This window comes from Spodoptera frugiperda, chromosome 28, assembly GCF_023101765.2.
Source record: "Spodoptera frugiperda isolate SF20-4 chromosome 28, AGI-APGP_CSIRO_Sfru_2.0, whole genome shotgun sequence".
Taxonomy (NCBI): Eukaryota; Metazoa; Arthropoda; class Insecta; order Lepidoptera; family Noctuidae; genus Spodoptera; species Spodoptera frugiperda.
The window spans coordinates 7111038-7134186 of record NC_064239.1 but is presented as its reverse complement, the minus strand read 5'-3'; the positions used below and the strand labels follow the sequence as shown (position 1 = coordinate 7134186).

The window sequence follows — 23149 nt, the reverse complement described above, 5'->3', positions numbered from 1 at the left end:
CTCTTACTGACTAAAAACCACCCCGTTCCTACTCCTGCCCGTCGAGCCGGAGCCCCGGTAAACCCGCTAGGTAGTCCGCAGCTCCGGATTAGGCATCAGCCCTACTGGGCCCCATCTGTATATTCTACTGACCTGTGTTAACAAATATGTGCTTATTTATAATAATAATTCATTTATCGCTGCTAAACATTAACAAGTAATAAAATGTATGAACCTTTGTATGTTCTTTTTATAATGTTCCAAATAAAACTATCAAGAATAGGTAATTTAATAAACCTGGTTCTAGGCAGGTCACGTTTGTAGTCAGGTACCTATTACGGATTAATAACAATAGCAATTGGTGTATTAATTGACTTTTTATTTATGGACACCGGTAAATATATCCATTGTATTTCGATATCTAGATTAAAATGTATATTTCGTGATAATGAATTTAAATTTATTGTAATACAAACTTTGCGTTGTTAGTTATGAACATTGACCTTATGTTTGATATAAGAATTCGACTTTTAAAACGCTATAAAAAATCTGAAACGGGTTTAATAAGATCTTGATAAAGATGGAATAGTTTATGCGGTACAACTAGGTCTGTTGTCATAGTAAGAAGTAAATAAACACAGTCGTGAAGAAATAATAAAACTTGTATCTAAACTAGGTAGAAATATGTTTTATAGGTATTACTGAGAACTTGCCATTGTTTTCCTCTTGGAAGATTCACGGTATTTTTCGCACGATCTTAAATTCTGAATACCTTCTGTACCGTCTAACGGGTGAACATAGTGCTTTTTTAGTTCAGCCATGTAGTTACTAATTGAACGTTCTCACGAAAGCAAAATACTCATGAATTAGTAGGTTGTTAAGTTTCTTATTTTATTTTTACTTGCATACGTTTATGTGAACAAAAGATTATCTTATTTTCCCCATCTATAGACACTAGCGGTCGCTTAGTGGTCGAAATTCGACCATATACGATTTAATTTACAATCGGCAGGAGGGGTTACCATCGGTGTCGGGACGACGATGAAGTACCTAGGACTCGTCCTCGACAGTCGATGGAACTTCGTGGAGCACTTCCGACGTTTGGCTCCTAAGTTGGAACGGACGGGGGCTGCGTTTAAGCGGCTCCTGCCCAACCTCGAGGGGCCAAATGCCTCCTGCCGGAGGTTGTACGCGGGGATCGTGCGGTCCATGGCCCTCTACGGCGCCCCTGTATGGGCCCCGAGTCTGATGCGGCGGCCAGCTCGGGCGCTACTTACGTCCCAGAGGGTCATGGCCATCCGAATAATCCGTGGATATCGTACGATCTCCGGGGAAGCGGCGAACCTCCTTGCCGGATTGCCACCATGGGATCTGGAGGCAAAGGTGCTTGCGCGCGTCTTTAGTTTGCACGCCGACGCGCGTCGCCGGGGCGAAACTCCGCTGCCGCGCCAGATTAGTGCGTGGCGGGACGAGCTCCGGCGTGATCTCATGGTGGAATGGCAGCAACGACTGTCGCAACCGAGGGCTGGGCTCGCTGTCATTGCAGCGGTAAGTCCCCTCTTTGAGGAGTGGCTAGAGAGGCGCCACGGCGTCCTCACCTACCGCCTGACGCAGGTGCTTACCGGACATGGAAGTTTCGGTAGGTTCCTGTTTCTGATTGGGCGGGAGGAAACGCCCGGGTGTCATCACTGTGCGGACCGCCCGGAGGATACGGTGGAGCATACGGTGGCGGTGTGCCCTGCATGGGCTGAGCACCGCCGTGTCCTCAGGGATGTGGTCGGCGACGGCGACCTCTCGCGTCCGGCATTGGTTCAGACCATGGTGCGGAGCGAGGGGGACTGGGATGCCGTCTCCTCCTTCTGCGAAGCAGTCATGCTAGCTAAGGAGGAGGCGGGGCGCGTGAGAGAACGAACCTCTTCACGCCCCAGCCGTCGTGAGAGACACTCCGGGCGTCGGGGATCGCGAGACGATCTCCGGCCACCGTAAGTGCGGGTCTGCGGACGGTGAGCAAGGGTAGCTCGCCGCCCGACCAGAACCAGACCCGTGCGTGCGGCGCGTCGCGTTCCGCGCGCGCCTCAAAGAGCCATCAGACCACCACAGATGGGGCCCAATAGGGCTGATGCTTAATCCGGAGCTGCGGACTACCTAGCGGGTTTACCGGGGCTCTGGCTTGACAAGCAGGAGAAGGAACGGGGTGGTTTTTAGTCAGTAAGAGTCTGACACTCCCTCTCGCTTTGCCCTGGCGAGAGAAGTCATTGAAATTCAAATTAATATATTCCGGCGCATTATGAACAGGAAAACTCTTTTCATATGAGACGTGAGAATATCATCGCAATGTCTGTCAATTTTGACGTTTTGACAAATACGATCAGATACTATGCATGGTAGTGTGTGTAATGTTTTATTTATTGATTTAATGTACTTTATAAGCATTATTTTTGAAAAATATTAGCGTTCTGCACTTCTCCTACACATAAACTATAAAGTGTACCAAATTTTATGCTCCTACGTCCGCGCAATTTTCGTAAAAAGGGGTCCAAAGTTTTTGCATCACGTATTAATATATAGATTAGTAAATACAATAAACATCAACATTTACAACCATTTCTGGAAGAGTCATTTCAATGTTAAATGTGTGACTTAACGTTTACCCTCTGTCTTGAAAAACAAACTTGATATACCTACTTAATTATGATACCTTATTTGATAGCGGGAGGAAACCATTAAAAAGCACTTAGCTTATTGGGGAGAAAGATTGTTGAAGAAGTGTGGGATTCACTCAAACCAAACGTATGGTTACCCTTGGTACATCTATAAGGGTTTCGGGACTTCTAAGTAAATAGTCCATCTCCGTACCCCCCTCCGTACGACGCTACGCTTGTTATATTACAAATAACTAGCAAACCCGGCGAACTCTGTTTTGCCACCAATGATTTTCCCTGTTTTCCTGCTTTTCTCTTGATTATTTCAAGTATTATAAAGATAACTAAGTAAGTAGGTAGGTACATAAGCATGTAAGGTATGTGCCTGCCAAATATAAGGAAAATTATTCTAATATTTTATAATATTAGCATAATATTATTATTAATTTGTATCTTCGCGCTCTGTTTAAAAAAACCTGAATTATATTGATTTAATTACTTAATTAACGTGTGTGTATATAATTAAGAGGTTGTTTCTTTATGTTAAATGACTTTATTTATGGCGTCTAGACTAATGGACTATGTGTTTTTTTGACAACAAATAAATACTGCGACCTCACCTTCGATCGATACAAACCTGAAGTTAAACTACACCCACTTTTTCGTAAAATAAGTGTGACATTTAAGTGTGGGAGAGCCATGCTTCGGCACGAATGGGCCGGCTCGACCGGAGTGATACCACGGCCTCACAGAAAACCGACGTGAAACAACGCTTGCGTTGTGTTTCGTTGTGTGAGTGAGGTTACCGGAGGCCCAATTCCCCCCTTCCCAATCTTCCCCATCCCCGATTCCCGAACATAAATTCCTAACTCCCAAAAAGCCGGCAACGCACTTGTAACGCCTTTGGTGTTTCAAGTGTCCATGGGCGGCGGCGATTGCTTACCATCAGGTAATACGTCTGCTCGATTGCCGGCTTGTTCCATAAAAAAAAAAAAAAAAAAAGACATCTAATAAGTAGTTGGGGATGAAGGTACGATAGTATTACGAGCTAGAAGCTTGCTTCATTGTGCGAACTGCTAGGGAGTGGAACTCTTTGCCGGAGTCTGTGTTTCCTGATGGGTATAACCTGGGTGTCTTTAAAGCCCGAGTGAATAGGTTGCTTACGGGCAGACGTGCTCCATCGTAGGCCGCATTATCTCTTACCATCAGGCGAGATAGCGGCCAAACGTCGGCCCATTAAACATTAAAAAAAACGAGAATGTTTTCAGATGACTACTAAATTAATTGATAATCAGAAATCCAGATTCTTTTAATGAGAACTTAGTTCAACCAAACGGGTTACCGGTCCTCTAGTTTGAAGCAGGACTGCTTCTGCTAAGACAGTCAGTAAAAGTGGTAAAAGTCTGACACTCCCCCTTGTCTCACCCAAGGCAAGAGAAGTAATTTAATGATTTTCCCCGCTTGAAAAATGGATGTCCACACTCATGTTTAAAAATCAATAAACGAAAAGTACAGTAAAAATAAATAACTGATTAAGTATGTAGGTTGGTTGTACCCGCACAGCTATACATCTATTTTTAAGCTACGATAACATGTAAATAGCTGGAGATTGAATTACACACATTAACACCGTCCGTTGTTATTAGATCATCAAATAAGGTCACAGCCTCTTTACTGAGTAGTAATGCCACAGCAGACTTAATGTTGTACCTGTATAAATTGTACAATGTGCACAGAATTTAATCTAGTAGTCTACCGTACTCGTAGAAATCTCACATATCAATATAAAATTAACCATACCTACATACATACTAGTAGTATACATTTATACTACTACAGACAAGTCATTTACCAATCGCTATATTATGTACGAATATTGAATACTAACAAATTCAATAAAATAAATTAATACGAAACTTGTAACCTCATGTTTGGTAGTTGCCCTTGTAACCTCTCGAGAAACTAGACAATCAAATGTTTCGAAAGTTCATCTGCAGTACAATTAATGCTACATCTATGTACCATTGAATACAGAATTTTTGCCTTAACACTTAGTTCTATATCATATTGATCGGTGCATCAATATGCTCTAGAACTAAGTAAATAAATTTATCTATGTATTGCAGATACCTTTATCTATTTACTATTAATACAGATACGAGTTATTACCTTCCTCGTCCACTACAATTCATTAATCACCAATATCGGAAATATTTATTATCGCTAATGCCAATTGCATTGTTTACATTAGTACCTGAGTTGGTGCCGACAACACTGTCATGCATGTCGCCTTGTTATCTTTCGGAGTAATTGAGTCGGCGCCTGATTTATCGTGCGTTTGTATCATACGATATTTTGATAGTAAATGTAACTCTACGCTTGATTCCTCAAAGAAAATAGCGAATGAAGAAAACACACATTACATAGATACTTACATAACAAAATGTCATCAATAAACTACATTATGTTATAACGTGTTGTTAAATTGATCTTGATTGACAGTCGATTAATAAATTTGACCTCGATCACGGCCTAGTTTTCCGGTTTCAAATATGTTATCTCATATTACACGTTTCATTTTGACATCACGTTTTGATATTCACCAGTCATTCAAAAACGTAGATCTTGGTATCTAGATATGAACTATAGGAACGTGTCAATGTGTAGTAACTAGTCTAGTGTTTAACTATATTATCTTATCTTTAAGGGCGAGGCGTTACCGTTGACTTTGTTTAACAGTTAAATGATAAAATAAACCAATAGTAGATAATGCGGCAATAACTGTAGAGGTAACCGATTCGCAAAAGGTCTAAAAAACAAATAAGCATAAAATATTACCAAACTAGTCCAGTTGTAGGCTAACAGAACTGTTGTATTGACGTAACATTATTGAAGTATTAATTACCGTTTGAGGGAAAATGACCGAAGCACTACCACTATTGTGAAAAGTTAATTCCTTTTGACGGTTGAGCAACGCAACGCGCGCACTGCGAAGTATTAAAACCATTTTACTTGGTTTATATGTCTACGTCAGCTGCTCCAGTACTCACGATATTTAAACTACGACAAACAATATGTACGTACAATGTATATCTAAGTATCTAGTGTTATTATTTCACAGGTTCAGTATGAAATCAGCTGTCGGCGTGGAAACACGGTCGAAATTTTAAATAATAGCTCTAGTGCAGATGACGTTAACTCGACGTAGTGTGGAATATTGAGTGAGAATGAGCAGTCGCGTTTGTTAGAGGAATCAGGGTGAGAAGTGCCGGTTGTTTAGTGCTTGTGTCAAAGATTCTTGGTATCGATGCGCGGTACCTTCGTGACTTTGCGCTCTATTAACATCAAGTTTTTGTACTCTATCGTGTGATGGATGGTGTCTTGTTTGCTAATGACCCCTACTGTAATTTTTGTACTGATTACATTCAAATAAGTGTTTTTCTGATAATGAATAGTTAAGCCCAAAGGGTTTTTATTGTGATCTGTGATAGCAGTTTCAATTAACTTGTAAAGTTTTTGTTTGATGAAAAAGTAAAGGTCTATCTACCTTTACTAACGACAGAGTGACCTTACTTCGATGAAGAAAAAACGCATTGCATCGCAATGTAAGTACACGGCTACACGTGCCCTCCACAACAGTATGTGCATGGAAAGCACCATGCGTGACCGTCCTCTGAACCGTGATGAGCAGACAATAGGGAGTGCTCGGTACTGGCCCAAGTATAGAGCATTAGCGTAATTGGTTGTCTGAATCATACAACATAGGTACCTATTATAAACTCATAATTAGATTACACATACGCTACTCTGTATCTAATCCGTTTTCGCCTGTTTTGTTGTCCTTAACTGAAACTTCACTAGTGTAGGTACTTCATTGTCTAGTGTAATACTTTTTCATTAATATCTATTACTTTTCTCTTTCCAGATTCCGGTTGATAAGAATGGCAAGTTAAGAACGTTGGAACTGCGAGGGGTTTACTCCGCATCAAAGTTAAAAAGTTTGGATACCATTAAATCCTTTGACGTATCAAGACCTGCCGAAGTCGCTGAAAAGACCCATGTTGTTCCAAAAATCAAAAATGATATAAAGGAACCGGTATTTTGCAAGACTTATACATCATTCATACCGAAAATGAGCTTAAATTTGGAAAAAGTGATTGAACAAAATCCAAGAATTTTAGATCTGCGTGAAAAATTAAATCAAATAACCAAGAAACAAGATTGCAATGTTGATAAAAAGACAAAAGGTCTTATAAATGATATAACACAGCACCTGGTTGACAAAAAAGATGAAGACGAGTCTGGTCCGTACAGTTTATTGTTTGATCTACAGTCCGATCCTTCTACATCATTCAACGAAAGTGCTGCAGTGAACGTTTGGAACCGACCAAAGTCAGAAGTTCTGAGCGATACTAATTCCCAAAACTTAAATAAGTTAGTAAATCCTATTAACAAAAGTGCAGACAGGCTACCAAATGTTTTGAATTTCGATGAAAAACCAATGAGGGAATTCGAATACTCTTGTGAAAATGACTTTAACTTTCCAGCAAAAAAGACGTTCAATACACATTCCCGATCTGATCTCTGCTTACAGTTAAAAACACATGTTCACACAAGATTATTTGACTCAAATTTGAGTCCGAATGATAACTCATTAAGTAGAACGAACGAGGAGAACTCGCTGGATGATAGTTTAGGCATTTTGACTCCAGACCAAATGGACGATATATGTTACTTAGAAAACGCATTTTCACCTACAGTGGAGGGACTACCAATTTTCTGTGATACTAATGAGAGTAAAATGTCTCCGGATAATGGTGATACCCCATCGACTGATAAGACTGAAAGCAATTCTGCAGCATCGACTATACAAAATGATGGTTTTGATAGCTTAGAGAGTAAAAGGTGCACGTTTGAAGGTCAACTGGCTCCCATTGTGAGCTTGGAAACAATAATGAATAACGAAGACCACAATTCACTAACATCCTTTGATTCCCCGGCTCATAAATGTAGTGATACATTGTCTACCCAAGAACCATTGTCAAATGGTTCGAAGACCTTTGATATGCCTTCCCAAGATATTGCAATAGGAAAGGATGAATTGTCTTCTAATTTAATCGACGAGGAATTCATGCCATCTATACACAGCAGCATTTTAGAACCAGTTAGTTCGATTGCTGAAAATGTTCCCAATTTAGGAATACCTCTAGATTGTAAACATGAAAATATCTTGATTACAAATAGAATTGAACAAACCCCATCACCTGAGGATTTGCCGTTAGACAGTTCAGAAATAAATGGAGAAATAAGTACGTACTCTCAGTTTTCTGCATCAACACTCCATGATTCCCAGACTTATTCGGATGGTAAAAACGACTATCCGAAATCAATGGAAACTTCCAAAGTTTCAAATAGCTTCATAACAAGTATTACTAGTATTACAAGTTTAGATGGTTATCAAGGAGATGGAGAAATGTCTAGGCCAGTGAGTAGGGGTGCCGATCATTCCATTGAACACCGTGAAGATGCTATTGAAATGGACTGGCAAAATGTGCCCGTAACTAGAAGAGCAGATCCCATGACAGACTCAGATTTTTTCACAGAAAGCGATGCCGATGGCTTAGATGATCACATGCAAAGAGGTGACCGACGAGCTCAAGTTATAGATGGAGCGCTTTACGGAGGAAAGAAGGTTAACGGTAATCCACCTCTTATCGTAAACAGAAACGAGGACTCTTGCATGGAATCAAGTGGAGTGTACACTGACTTTGAAAATCATCGTACATCTCCTGTTTTCTTAAATGTCATCGACGACATGTCTCCTGATGGGTCTACTCCTTCCACTCGTTCGGAATGCAGTCAAAAGAACGCCAGCACAGGAAACTTGAATTCATACTTTTCACCTCTGCAAGACACTTTGGAGGAAAATAAATCTGATACTTCTCACATTATTGATGACGATGAGACTCCGAAGAATACTAGCAAAAGGAATTCATTGAACAGTGTGAAAGATATGAAAGGCACAGAAAAGACTAAGGAAGAAAAGAGGAGTTTTACTTTGAAGAAATATAAAATGCCGAAGCGTGATGTGCCAAGTAAACTGAAGAGTATGCTGGCTAACAGAAAGACTGAAGCGGATAACAGTGTACAGAGTAGCCCGAAGACTGTGAAAAAGACCGACAGGAGAGAAAATCTGGCGAAGAAGAATTCAATAGATACGAAGAACGATTATAAGATAAAATCGTTCAAGGATATTAAGTCAAAGGTGGACTGCTCGTTTTCATTACAACGATCTCAAACCTCGTGTAGCGTTAGTAGAATGTTAAGCTCAAAGTCAACTAATAACAACGTGAAGCCTAAAAGGTAATTGTCTTGTGTAATACTTAGTTTATAGGTGCAGTAATGTGCCGCATCTTGAATTCATTGCAGGCTTGGCTAGGAATACCAAACACGTACGTTTGAATAAAATACGTATACATTTTATACCTACCTGAACTTACTAAACTGCGTAGTTAAACGTGATTAATTTGTAAAAAGCATACCTACGTATACGTACTTGCAAATATATGTACAAGTAGCGCAATATCATTTGATTTATAAATCAAACCTTGATTTACTTTCTAGCACACACTACCTATTTGATTACTAAAACATAAACATGCTACCTAGCTTATTGTATCAGTAGCATTGAAATCGTTCCATTTAATTAAAATACTTATGATTATAAATTTGTTTAAGCAGTCGTCATATGCGTATGCGCATGGAGCTGGGTTCGGCAGCAGGCAGTGGCAAGAGCAGCCTTCATAGTTCCCAGAGTGACATCAGTGCCAGCAGCACCCCGCTGGGCAAACACTCCACCGGTCGCTTCCCGCTGCTCAGTAAGTACCTACTTTATACACTTCTATAATTTTGGTAGTAACTCATTTTCTCAAACATTTTGGTTACGGAACTGCGATATTCATCTTCCTGGTCAACTAGTACACTCTAAAGCCTAACCTATTGCAGCTGATGACGATTAAGAACAAACGAATTCTTAAATGATTATAAATTCTTTAAATAAAGAGTGTATTGTATTGGAGGCACATTGGATGCGTGTGTGTGAGTGCCACAAACTCAAACGTAACGAATTTTATTTAAAACCAACATTCCAAGTTTAAGTAAAGCTTAACCTCTTGTATGGCTTATATTAACCTCTTGTATGGCCTATATAAGACAACAATAGAAAACACATTGTGTCTCGCGTGGATCCACGTTCCAAACATACGAAGGGTTAAAGGAAAGGTCAGGAAAGTAGAGAATTGAAGAATGGGTTTATTAAATTGTGCACTCCTAGCGCCATCTAGCGTCTTGTTGATATATGTGTAACTTCGTCTATTGTTTAAAGATGATTTAATGGAATTTGTTTACCTTATAAGAAATACAGCTAATTAAAAATATAAACATAAAGCGCATGTCGTATTGTATACAAAATAAAATATGACTATTGGCTGCTATCATAACCTTAAATTCTTTGAATATGATATATACCTATCGTGACTAAGTAAAAGTAGGTAAGTGTTCGTTTCTTTAGATATAACTAGACTGTAATGATCGTAAAATGTAGGAATTCATAAATACTTTCTACTAGAGCGTAGCAAAAGAAACAAACGATAGATAGACAGTCAAATTGTATTTGTTGTCTAATAAAACAAAGAACAAAGACAGACGAGATTAAAGCACAATATAATTCAATTATCACATCTACGACGAATTTTCCGCACAAAACTATAAACAATCGTCGGAAAATGTAAGATCACGCATACCACAGTAAAGTCAGCGTGATAACAACGCAACACATAACTTCTAGTTTTGACACACCACTCCACTCCAAGGTTACAGCATCGGCTCCATGTGATTCAATCACATGTGTGAATTACCAAACAGTCCACGTCGTCGTCTCATTAAAATAAACCACACATACTTCTCATGTGAACTGATTTTGAACTGTTGATAATCATCATAATGACTATTTTGCAGTGCTTTTTGCACAGAAGTCATAAAATATGAAAAATTGGCTTCCATTTTGTTTTCGTTTCCTACTTACCATTCAGTCGGTCTCGGTAGGTATTTGTAAGTAATAGGGTATATGCATGTATTTTTTAAATGTTTTTAAATGGTAATTTACATCATTATATAAATGTTAAAAAAAACCAGCACCAAAAAAAAAAGGAATTCGGGTAAAAAAAGCAGTTTTAAAATAATAGATTCGTAACAGCATTTTAAACGACCGTCATTTTGGCGCGCTCGCGTGACGTCAAAGTCTATAATAACAGTTGAAACTGCAAAGTGTTTTGGGTCATAATTTGTATATATTTCGTGTTTTACGTGAATTCACTTCAATTACATAATGCAACAGGATAGTAAACCGACTTTTAAATATTGTATCGTGCCCAAGTGTAAAAATACAAATAGAAATGCACCAAATAAAGTATTTTTTCTTGTCCCGAGAGGTGAGGACGTAAGGAGAAAGTGGTGCAAAATCATGAAAAGGGACATGATATCTCCATCAACTTGTTTATATTGTTGTGAAGATCATTTTGTCATCATCATCACCATCATCCCGTGTTAGTCCAGTGCTGGACAAAGGCTGAGCCCTATGTCCAACCGTGGACATAAGCCTCAGCCTATGTACTTATGAGAACTTGAGGGAGTGCAAGGCACGCCACTTATACTCAAGCAAAGTGTCAAGTTAATGATACAAAGCAGCCTCAGCTTCAGATAATATGTTTTTCACACAATACAATAAATAACCTTAAAATGTTCTCCCATTCGCATTTTAAGGTTATGTTATTTCCAGGCTATTTCTATTTACTTATAGGTAAAAATTATCCAAAGAAGGCGTCGAAAACCAAATAAATATAATATTTATTGTGTAATTACCTTGCTGCTTTCACTCCTTTTATTTCAGTAGACGTAAAATCCGAATTTGATGTGAAATACGCGGTCATCATAAACACATCAATTTTTGGAAGATTGTCCGATTGTGCCTTGACGTAACCAATATCAGTCATTTCCTGTGACTTTCCTGCCACTCTTTTACGAAACAATATCACTTCAATATCAACTCAAAATCACAAAAAAACTGAATTTCGTTGCAAGCATTCAACAATAGCACTTGTTGATATTTGTTATTATAGACTTTGACGTCACAAACTACTCTGACCAATAGCAATGCGTTTCAACTAATTTGAATTTCCCGCTTATTTTGTGCATTTTGCAATAATTATTTTCTTATTCAAAACAAAATTATATTGAAAATTATTGATAGATTTATAAATCTAAAGGAAAAGAGATTATATGAAAAAAAAATTATCGTTATTTGAATCATGCGCATATACCCTATTGACGTTATTTCTGTATGAATATTCAAATATTCAATGCGACAGTGGCAAGCCGCAATGTTAACCCGCTGCTTATTGTCTCTGCTCCTAATTCTTGTGTAAATTTTACGATACACAGTGTAGAGTTCATGGCAATGTGTTGTCCTTGTTTGTAAGGTTCAAATGATTTAACACCTCCTATTATATTTGTCATAGCAATTATCAGGTGTGAGTGTATAGGTACATCGTTACACAAGTTCATATACATACAACATACAAGTATATATAAGTAATGTTCAGAGTATGATTCAAATGAATATTAATTTATGTTATGATATTCTTATATTATTCGATAGTTTAATTTTAATAAAATAAATATCAAATTAATTTAATAGCAGGTCTCAGCGCCTACTAACAACTGAATCTTTTGCGTCGTGTCTGTCATGAGTATTGCTGTGAACCTATTGTCAGGAGCAAGTAAATTAACAGTATTTTAAATAGTATCTACTTCAATCTTTGCGAAAAATATGCTTTTTATTATTTAAGTTAATCACGGTGAAAAATTACGTAATTATTTTGTAAATTACAAATTAAAAGATGAATATTAATTTAATTGGTTTGGTGCGCCTACTAAGGGTGTAAAGGAAATTATTTGCTTGTAAGTGATTTGTGTAGATACTTTCTCTCTTAATTAATAACTTTACAGTAACTTCGACATAAACAATTTTAATTCCAAGAATGTGTAAATTACAATAACTAGGTTTATATGTATCGTATTAAATGATCTTCGTTAGTGGGAACTGTATTATTAGAACTAGGTACTTAAAACAAGATTAAAATATGTGGATTTTCCATATTCTTAAACTAGATAAATGCTTAGGTACTTATCAAAACCAAAACATACTTCAATTCAATTCGTTTCTAATATCTAGAAAACAACTTTTTCTATTCACAATTGATGACATAAATTAAACACCTAAACAAATATCTGAGAAGAATGCCACAAATATTTCATTCAATAGCAGGTTCCAAAATTCCGAAATCCTGCCCACGTACCCCAATTAAAAATCAGCTGTGCAAGGAATACGGATCGATGCGGAAGGTCAACACTACGGCTGACTACGGCAGGCAAAGGGAACAAGCAAGTTGAGACCGCATGGCAACTGTCGTTTCCTCTCGGCTAGGTTCAGTTTGCCAGTCGCCGGTGAGACGCGAGCCGGCGCGCGCCGCCACTCCGCCAGCCTGTCGCGTTCGTGACGTCTACTTGCAACGCGAAAAATCAATGGATTCCCCTCCGACACTAAGGTTAACCGCATACCGCATTTTCTCAAAGAAAATGTGTCATATGTCAGTGAAGTGTTGACAATCCATGCACCTGGGATACTAATCATTGATAATGATAAGAACACTACGATGTTAAATGCAACGCGTCACGTGAACGGTTTACTTTCAAGTTTTGTTTTGTGTGGTGTCATATTTTTAGTTATCCTTATTTTTTCCAACGTAACCTTTTTTATTATTATTTTTCATTAATTAATGCCCAACTTGACATTTTCTTTAAATATTAATTTTTGCTCCAGTGTTTTTGTTTACGTTGTGGTTTGACACGTAGTCTTGGAAGTATTGTTGTTTTTTTTTACATTAAAGGGTTTATGCTCATTGGAATAGAGTAAATAATAATTAAATGCTTGTAATTCTTTTTGCCATTGTTTAGTTAAATCAGTTATACAGTATGTTTTTATACTTATAACTTAAGTGTCCTTCATTAACTTGATGTCGACAACAACTGGTTAAACAAGTTAACTCTACGAGGCATTATATTTAAAACAAACATTTATTACGCTGGCGAGCTACGTAACTTACTTCAGAATATAATTTAATTAAATCCTATAAAGATAATCAATTCAGTAAAAGAAAGTACCTAACAGAATGCGGCGAAATCTTTTGATATTTGAAACAAGGCAGTAACTCTAGCGTCGCCAGCTACTTAACGAATCAAAGATCACGGCTAATGAAATACAACTGCATAATGATTGTAACTAAATACGGGTCCCATTAGAAATCGATTATTTAATACTGTGTTGGTGGTGTTACATAAATCATTGTAACTCATTGTTAGATGGCAGACATAGCAGAAAATAATGGGCCAAATAGAAAGTACATTAGCGCACATGCTCGGTTCACATGCAACGATGCCTCTATCACATAATTAAAAAGTGATTTATAAACGCGCGTCACAATTTGTATTGTTTTTACCGAGACACTGCTCTTCACATTTTCTCTTCTTTTAGCCATATTCGTCAATTGTTGGCATCGAATCGAATATATTTCATCACATAATGTCACTTTACCCTACGTATAGGTAACTGATACCGCTTAGGTAATGCGTTAATTAATCAAAATGAAATAATACAAATCACCTTTCACTATACTTTTGTAATATACTTAACAATATCTAGAGGTATAGCCAGACTCGTATATATTTTACACGCAAAAAGTAATTGTACGAAATTTTTAATTGACACAGCTAACTCGATTCGAAAGCATAAAATTGGAGAGTCATGATATAGATAGATTTAATGTTTCACATCTACTTGGGATGCTTTTGAGAATATATCGATATATTTATGTATTTTCTTTTGCTTTTTGAATATATTGTGAATTTAATTAAGTTTCTGATGAATATATTTATAGCATTTCATTCACAGTTATTCAATCCCGTTCAGTTAAGACTGGATTTTAAATTAACATTAATTTTAACAGGAAAGTCGCGACATTTTCCCTCCCACCGGGGAAATTATGATTGCGTAGAAGACGTGATAATCGCGCATGACTCTCGCAAATTTGACGTCATCGATATGTTTAACATATTCGGTAGACACTACTAATTATCCAAGTTAAAGCCAGGGCAAAGCACTTAGTTATTTTAATGATTCCTTAAAAAGGTTACTTTGAAACTGGCACTACCAAGTAGGTGTTAACAGTAAAGCCATTTAAATTGTTCTTCTCAAAGTTCCTCAGGATTATCCGAAAAAGTTAGCCATACTATCGATGGGTCGGATAAAAATTGTAGTGTTTACTATCTTATCCCGACTTATCAGTGAGATTGAAGATGTTATTATCAGGAGTGATGTATTACTTGCTTGGAACCATTGAGAAACGAAACAAGTGAGCGGCAATAATTACCTTTCGGTTTGCCATAAACCACATGTGTGAAGTAACGACGATTACTAACATGTTCAAAACTTTACGTCACAATAGTTATTAAACGGAACGTTAAAGCATTTTACGTAACCAGTTAGATCCTTATCTGTTAACTTAAAACAAGTTTTTAAATCGTAGGAGTAGCGTTGTTGTAACCTCGTTACACATACAGATAAATATTACAACAATGACTGCTATTATCTGAATTTGATAAAAATATATCATCTACAGTGCTCGGAAGTGGAAACAAAAATGACTTAATTAATTAACTTGCTAGTTAGGTTCTCTGAAAATATCCTACCGGTTTTACCGTTTAATTAGGTAGCTTATTAAAGCACAGAAATTCCACATAAATAATCATAACGGTTTTACAGCAAATGTTTATCGCGACTTACTCACTTTAGTATAGAAATTACATTACCCACTATCGGCAGTGTCACAAGTTTCCAAATATAGTCAATTAAGGTTAACCCTAAAAGCATAGTTTAAAGCTGGGACAGTATAAATGGTCTAGGCGATACTTGCGAGTGAAATCCGCTGGAAGCCGATGCAGTGTAACGGGTTATTCTCGTCGATGGATTTGTTGACGAGTCGAGAATCGTTGACCCCGTCGGTGAAGGCGAAACCGAGTGCGAACTGCTCCATCCACTACTTATTGATGTTAAAGTTAAACCCACATCTGACAGAATGACCGGCAACACTGCACCTCACAATACCATCACTAACGCACACAAATTACAAATCATGCAGCACTGTTTATGTTATCGCGTGAATCGCCGGCACATCTTCAATATTTACCCAGATGCCCACAATTATTTATTAGAAAAACTAATAAACTTTTACACAGACGATTATTGTGTGATGATAGATTTTATTTTATCGAAATTGATATAATTATTCACAAATAATGTAACCTACATTTAAAGGAATCGATACTTTGTGGAAGTAGGCGTATCAAACAAAGTTGATGGAAAAATAAAAATATGACGACGGCGTGTAATCATGCAATGGGCTCTGACTAATATTGGAAATAGTTGTCCCAATTCTGTCTGATTGGATTTGAATCTAGAACAAGCTGTTGTGTACTCAAACAAACGATGTCTCGTCTGACCCACATTGGATGCTATTAAACCATGGCCTAAAAGCCTACGTGACACGGCGTTCTGCTATTATATCATTACTGTCATTAGTTACATCAAAGGCTTGCAGTCACTATGTGTAAGGCCGCCCACTGTGCCCTCATATAAGCTACCCACCACTACTTTGAACCATAAAAAGCCATCAGATTATTCTAAAAGAGTCGTATGCCATTCCCTGGACTGAACAAATTATTTATATTAATTGTCTAAAACAATTTAGTTTTGAAAATCGACGTAGTATTGACGAGCAAACTGCCTATCTTTTACATTTTGATGAACGACTGTGTAATCTTTATCTTTGGCATGAAATAGGTACAGATGTTGCTGAGATACATTTGTTTACAGTAGGCGATAACATTTTTCAGATTATAATCAATCAATACGAAACATACATATTGTTTATAATAGTTTGAAACTTGAACTTAGTTACAATGATGTAGTTCTTAATTTCAATGACCTATTTAGGATGAGAATTATTTTTACTTATTCTAAACTTTAGTTTCCGTATCGTTCATTAGTATACGTGGCCTACCAAAACGTATCAAGGCTTTTTACGATTTCACAATCGCAATCAAAAACAAAATGAACCCTTTTAAATTTTTTGCGTGAGAATTCATTGGCAGTTCCATTTACATAGTGGTATAATCCATTGTTACGAGGCTAAAACCCAATTTAAATTAATTAGGTAATCAGATAACAGAGTTTTAGTTTACATTAATTAAGATACAGTACAAATATTTTGGTAATTGTAGCTTTTTACACAATGATTGTATCATCAGATCAAACTAAGTCATATGATTGTTTTAAATTTACCCTTTTTAATGTTCTTATTTAGAGAGTGAGGCATAGGGGACAGAGTTGCAATTCATGGTATTTAATTTCATGTGGAATAGAGACAGTCAGTACCGCTCTGTGTCCATTCGATTTAGTTGTCACATCGCCACTTAGTCCAGATACAAAAACGTAAACCGTTTTAATGGATACCGGCTACCACTTTACGGTTCCCAGTAAGGTTTCCCGTTGATTGTTTGGTGCTAACTTTACTCCAGCCTCCCACGAGCAGTTTGCTTCATTTATAAACTGTTGTATTTCCAAGAACTGACATTACAATCGCACGTATGATGAATGTTGATTTTATCGTTATTTTGTATCGGTCCAGTATGACTTACTGAGAACTCAGCTGCTATTGAAATGTATAGTAAGCGAGTGTTACGTTTTGTACAATTTCAAAATAGTTTTTGACATACAATAGACAAAAGATGATACGGGCGCAAACGAAGCTGTATTTTCAGTTCTGTAATTACATCTGTGTCTATGTCTATATGCGGCGCGAAACAATATTGTATAGAATTTTATATTGCTAGCAGTCGAAAGTGTGACGACCACCTTTTTGTGGTTTCCTGACCGCAGCAAACCGGTCTCGGTGTAAGATAGTCACAGGTGATTCCTACGAAAAACAGGTTCCTTTTCGTATTGTTGAAAATCCACTTCTTTGTCCAGTGCGTGAATAAACCGATATCATTTGAGCTCGTGTCAGGACTACTTTTACTTGAAGGGAAGTCGTAAGTACCGGTGCAGTGTGCAGTGCTGCAATCACGCCCTGTCTCACCGGGAATGGCAAATCTTATGAAATCTGTATTGATCAAGACTTATTTATCGACTTTGTAACATAAAACAATAAGCGAAATATTGCATTATTTTATTGTCATGTCATGTTCTAAAGTATCGATTTATGCGAGACTACTTTTCAATATCAATATTAATTATTTAGAAAGGTGTTATCGATAAGCCATTATTGTAATTACCGAGTGAAGCGTTTAACAAGCGCAGGGTGAAACTTTCGTTTTAGCAATTTGGTCGTTTGTTGGAAAATTTCTGTTTCAATGCAATTAGTTGTCATGGACTGCGTCTAATGCTTACGACCTTAGTGTTCTACTGCCTGTGGTGACGCTAGTGAGGTTGGCTGTCGTGAGATTGAACGGATGAAAGCACAGACATTGCTTCGAAAGCAAAGTAATTGCTACCTATGTGTTGTTTTTGCTCACCACAACTTGTTTAGCGTTGTCTGCTTCGGTACGTTCTCGCCTATTGATATACCTGTCACAAACCAGCGCTTACAGCGACTACGTGTGGACGTGTGCAATTATGTACTCTACTGTTCTAGACATAAGTGCTAACAACATTGTATGTAACATCGCAGCTAGCAACGTCGCTGGTAGCGCTGTCACGTTTTTACCAACTCGGTATTTAAAGTCAACACGATTTTGTATCGTTTTTTCTTATGTACTGCTTAATTGCATATTGAATACGCTCATTAGCGATGTTTTTGGATATTGATTGAGATGAGATAAGCTGATAACTACAGCAATCTAATTGAACCATTTAACAGAAAGTTACGTGGCATGACAGAGATGGAAGTTGGATAATATTAAATAACAGATGTGCTTACAAAGTTACAAGCACAATAAGAAGTAATAAGGAATCATGATAGCTTTCAAGATAGGAGAATATCAATAGTTAAAAAAATCTTAATGGCTTCTCGTTAAATTAATTATCATTTGAACTAACAATCGTTTGAAGTATATCCTAAACTAATTAATATTTATTTAACAAAACTGTTAAGTAATTATGGTATCGACCCCTTGGGTAGACAATGTAAAATATTGACATTGTTGAGGAGAGCGAGTTGTCTCCACGTCTGTGGAACGGTCGCCAGTCCCAACAAGCTCGCGTAACTAATGGGAACGCGCCGTGACTTCATAATTTGAAGTTACGTGACACTAATAATAATTATTTTGCTTTCGTTCGATTGCTCCCAGGTCCCAGCACTTGTGTGACGTGTCGGAAGAACATTCCATTCAAAATGCTAATTATAGCTACTTGTATTAGATTTCCAATTGCATTCTCATTCCAACAACTTCTTATCATCAAGGCTTCTTTCTTTTTCAACTTCTATCCGTATTTAACCATGTTTCTGTGGATTATTAAAAATCTCTATAAACCACTATTGTGAAATAGATTGTTTGTTTTTCGCAATATCTTTAAATACACAAATAAATTAAATCCATACCAAACTATCTAGACTCAAAGTTGGTTGGGTTGACTCTCATATCGCATGTTAGAATTTCCATTAGAACATTTCTATTGGCTAAAATGTCAGTACTGATCGGCGCTAAGCAACATTTTAGTCGGCGAAGTCAATCACGTGCCGGATGTTAATCTGTGCATGTGTCCTCACGCAGTGATTTAATCTTGTTGGCGATACCCATGCTGGGTGCAAGTGAGCAATTGGCTATTTAGAGACCCGTGCTCGGCTCGAGCGCGCAGGTACTAACGAAGTCGACCTCCGTGACTTTCGGATCTCTCGCTGTCCATAATAACTGTTGACACAAATGCACGGTGCTAATGCAGTTGTACTATAACATGCACAGCTATTTACTAAACAGAAACACACGTTCAACTCCCTGAGATTGTATTGGCTCCTAGTTGAGTTGCAGACATTTAGAGCTGGTGTATTTTGTTGCATGTTTATTGTGAACGGACGCAGCAGTTGAATGTTTTAATAACACGTAACATTGGTTATAAAATACAAGATGTCAGCTTTAGAATGTTGTGCCCAAAGATGTTTTATGAATACAGTTCTCAGTAGACATTCTGAAACATGGTTTAAAAAGGTGTTTAAGTTTAACCATCCGCAGCTCAGTTCCTTTAAAGTCGACTGCAATTGGCTCCGAGCCAGGAGTAGACGCTACGATGTTTTGTATATTACGAAATTCCGCCAAAACTGTTGCAGTAGGCAGGAGTGACCCCATTTCCAAAAGCTATTATGATATGACGTGATTATTTATTACGAAAACTCACGATACTCTCTTAATTTGTTCGGTTAAATTGCGAAGCAGTGCGAATTGGATTTAAGGACGTGCGAAAGTATTTATAGGCACAAGGTGGCTTGTCCTCGCTATTGTTGTTCGAATATAATTGGTTTAGAGATAGAACAAAGAATACTAATTCAGTATTTCATGTCATTTGTAATTAGAGTTACATATGTTTAAAACAAATTGGTTTGTGGAAGTCATGTGCTGAAACTAACCATTATGTAGTTATAGCCTTCGTGTTCCACATAACATAGACTGGGTGTTCACCACAAAATATTCCTTTCGATACTGAAATTCTAGGTTTGAAATGAACAATTTTATCTGATCGACACCACGCCAGCGGTTAACGCTACCATGTTTCTCCATGACTCGGCCGTTGACCCAAATTGTTCGGTTACCTTTATATTCTATAACAGACCGTTTAATAACGCCAGAAATAATATTTCACATTAAAGGAGAGTAGGGTTACGTTATTTATTCAGAATCAAGGCCCTTCCTTGAACTGCTAAAAATTAAGTATGAAATCGGTTAATTCAATCCATTTCACAGTTTCGCAACTAAGTCTAGGATAGGATTTAGTTTATGGAGCATATTATATTTACTTGCTTTATGTATTGGGTCTATTTGAGGCTGCGCATGACCGCGTTTTCTGGGCCATTAACGAAGCTTTAAGAAGATATGTCAGCTGTGCACTTAGAGCAGATACCTGAACGTCTGTATCCATTCAGGTGTGTATCTGTGGTACCTCAAGGTACAGAGCAGTGAGCACAGCATCCGTCTAAGAATCAGTCGGCCATAGTCACTTTATGGGTGAGTTCGTCAGTGACCGATTTCAGGCAGACAAGCCCTATTTTCAGAAACATTTGGAGCGTAAACTGTGTGATAGTTGTGTGCATTGTGTTTCTATTACGAAATATTAGTCTGTTTTGGATCCAAGGGATTTCCCAAAGTAATCCAGAATAGCCATTGGTTGGCGCTTCAACCAACGGTTTGTATGTTAGTGGATTTTTCGGTGTCTATAAATAAACTGGTCGTATCGGGTTAGAAAATTATGCAAATGAAACGTGTTCTTTAATATCGTAACGGTGCTAAATGATCGGGTAGGTATATTAATACCCCGTTGTTAAACGTTTAGTAGATCGAACAAAATAAACTGTTTATTTTTGTGGTGGTTCAACTAGCCACTTGTCGATAGGTCAGCTAGACAAAATGTCACGAGTTGAAATGCCAGACTAACTTGCCATGGGGGAAAATGCCAACATTACCGTTTTACATATCTTGTGTCTTCGAAACGAAAAGAACAATGTATTAGATTTATGGGCTACATCTGACACTTAACGGTTGAATATATTAGTGACAGTTTCTAAAGTATTCAGTACAAAAATACTGTCGTTTCAAAAGCAAACGACTAAAGATAAAAACGACATCTATTTCAATCTTTATTTCTACAGTAATAAAAGAAGATCATCTTTGAATTGATAGAGTACCTACCATCCATACATATGTCTAATTCACGGTTCGTTGGCGGCTAATGCTTGGTTTCACAATTATTACAGGTAATAATCCTTATGAAGTAAAACTTAAGGCTTAGATTACTTGTGGCTAGATATTAAGCGTCGTCACGCAGTGTCCGTCGTAACTGCTGCACCCAGCTAGGTAATAATCACAGTAGTGTTTGTTGTTTTAATGGCATCATCTTAAGGCTATTTTTGTCGATGTGGTAAATGTTATCTACACAGAATAACCTATAAGGCTTTGTATTGTGTATTCATTCAAATGTATAAGAATTTGCAAAGATCCACGAAACGAATTTCATGTTTGTTACTTGTTAATTCGGTACGGGTAAATGAAGCTTCAGCTCTTGCACAACACTCGTGTGTGTGCGATAATTTAGTTGTAATTTCGTTTGAAGTTAAAAACACAGATTTACATCAACTAGGTCGGTATAATAGTGCAGTTAAAATAAACAGACATAAAGCTGTATCTTTGACCCGAATACTAACAGACAAATGGAAAATTGCCATTGGGTTTTGCCCTATATTCTGTTTATTACAAACAGTTGGTACTAAATCTTGTAACTCAATTAATTTACAATGTACGTAAATACCGTTAAAATATTAAAGATTTATCTGATTTATTTACAATATTAGCTAGATCTGCTCTTTCTGCGTTTAGATCGTAAGTAATCACTAACCCTGCAAATGGCCCATCCGTTTCGGATATAAATGGGAACATTCTGTGCATAAACAACCTCTCATCCTTAACGCGTATATCACTTTTTCCGTTCTACCAGTTCAGTTGCAAGAAATAAACTTCCTTTTGAGAAACAAAGATATTTTAACATAAATATGACAGTTTCTAGCAATATTCTATTAGCGGTAGAATGGTAAAATATCATTTTTTAGAAGACTTGGTATAGTAAAGAGTGGCGCCAAAAGAGAAAGGGGAGGCATTTTTCTAGTCTGATATAAACTAGGCTACTGTAGGCTATGTAGTGACATAGCCTATAGTACTTGTAGTGACAAGTACTATAATAAAGTCGTAACAATAGATTCAGGCGGCGTATTCCGTCTATCCCTTTCAACATTGTAGATAGAGGTTCACATTTCATTTGCTTACGTATCGATTTTGTTGGAATGAAACACACATGCAACGTTGTTTGCAACTGGGGTAGAGTAGTGAAGCGTAGCTTGTTAAAATTTTACGATACCTACTACTTTAGATGCACCAAAATGACGCAACACTACCAACCGGCTCGAAGTGAACGTATTTTGGAAACAGTCATTAGGCACTTATAAATATGAACAGTGCACTTAATGATTCGCTTTTACGATTTTACAATTATCTTCTTATCCTCAATGGGCCTTGGGATATTGCCTCTCGATGATTTCAAGGTTACACCGTTGTTTGGTTAGTATGATTGGTTTTTAAAACCGCAGTTTAAATGTCAA

At 37.4% G+C, this 23149-nt stretch overlaps 1 protein-coding gene across 7 annotated transcripts in view; it reads left to right on the top strand.

Annotated features, from left to right (window-relative positions):
- Positions 1–23149, top strand: part of LOC118265239 (uncharacterized) — a 115099-nt gene that overhangs the window by 13110 nt on the left and 78840 nt on the right. For 5 of the 7 annotated variants that reach the window (XM_050705869.1, XM_035578040.2, XM_035578039.2 and 2 more), the window contains exons 2-3: positions 6547–8984; positions 9363–9499. In XM_050705869.1, the coding sequence (XP_050561826.1) occupies positions 6547–8984; positions 9363–9499 (2575 nt within the window). Of the gene's footprint in view, positions 1–5772; positions 5880–5935; positions 6227–6546; positions 8985–9362; positions 9500–23149 lie in introns of those variants that run through there. The other 2 variants (XM_050705872.1, XM_050705871.1) reach the window with 2 other exon arrangements.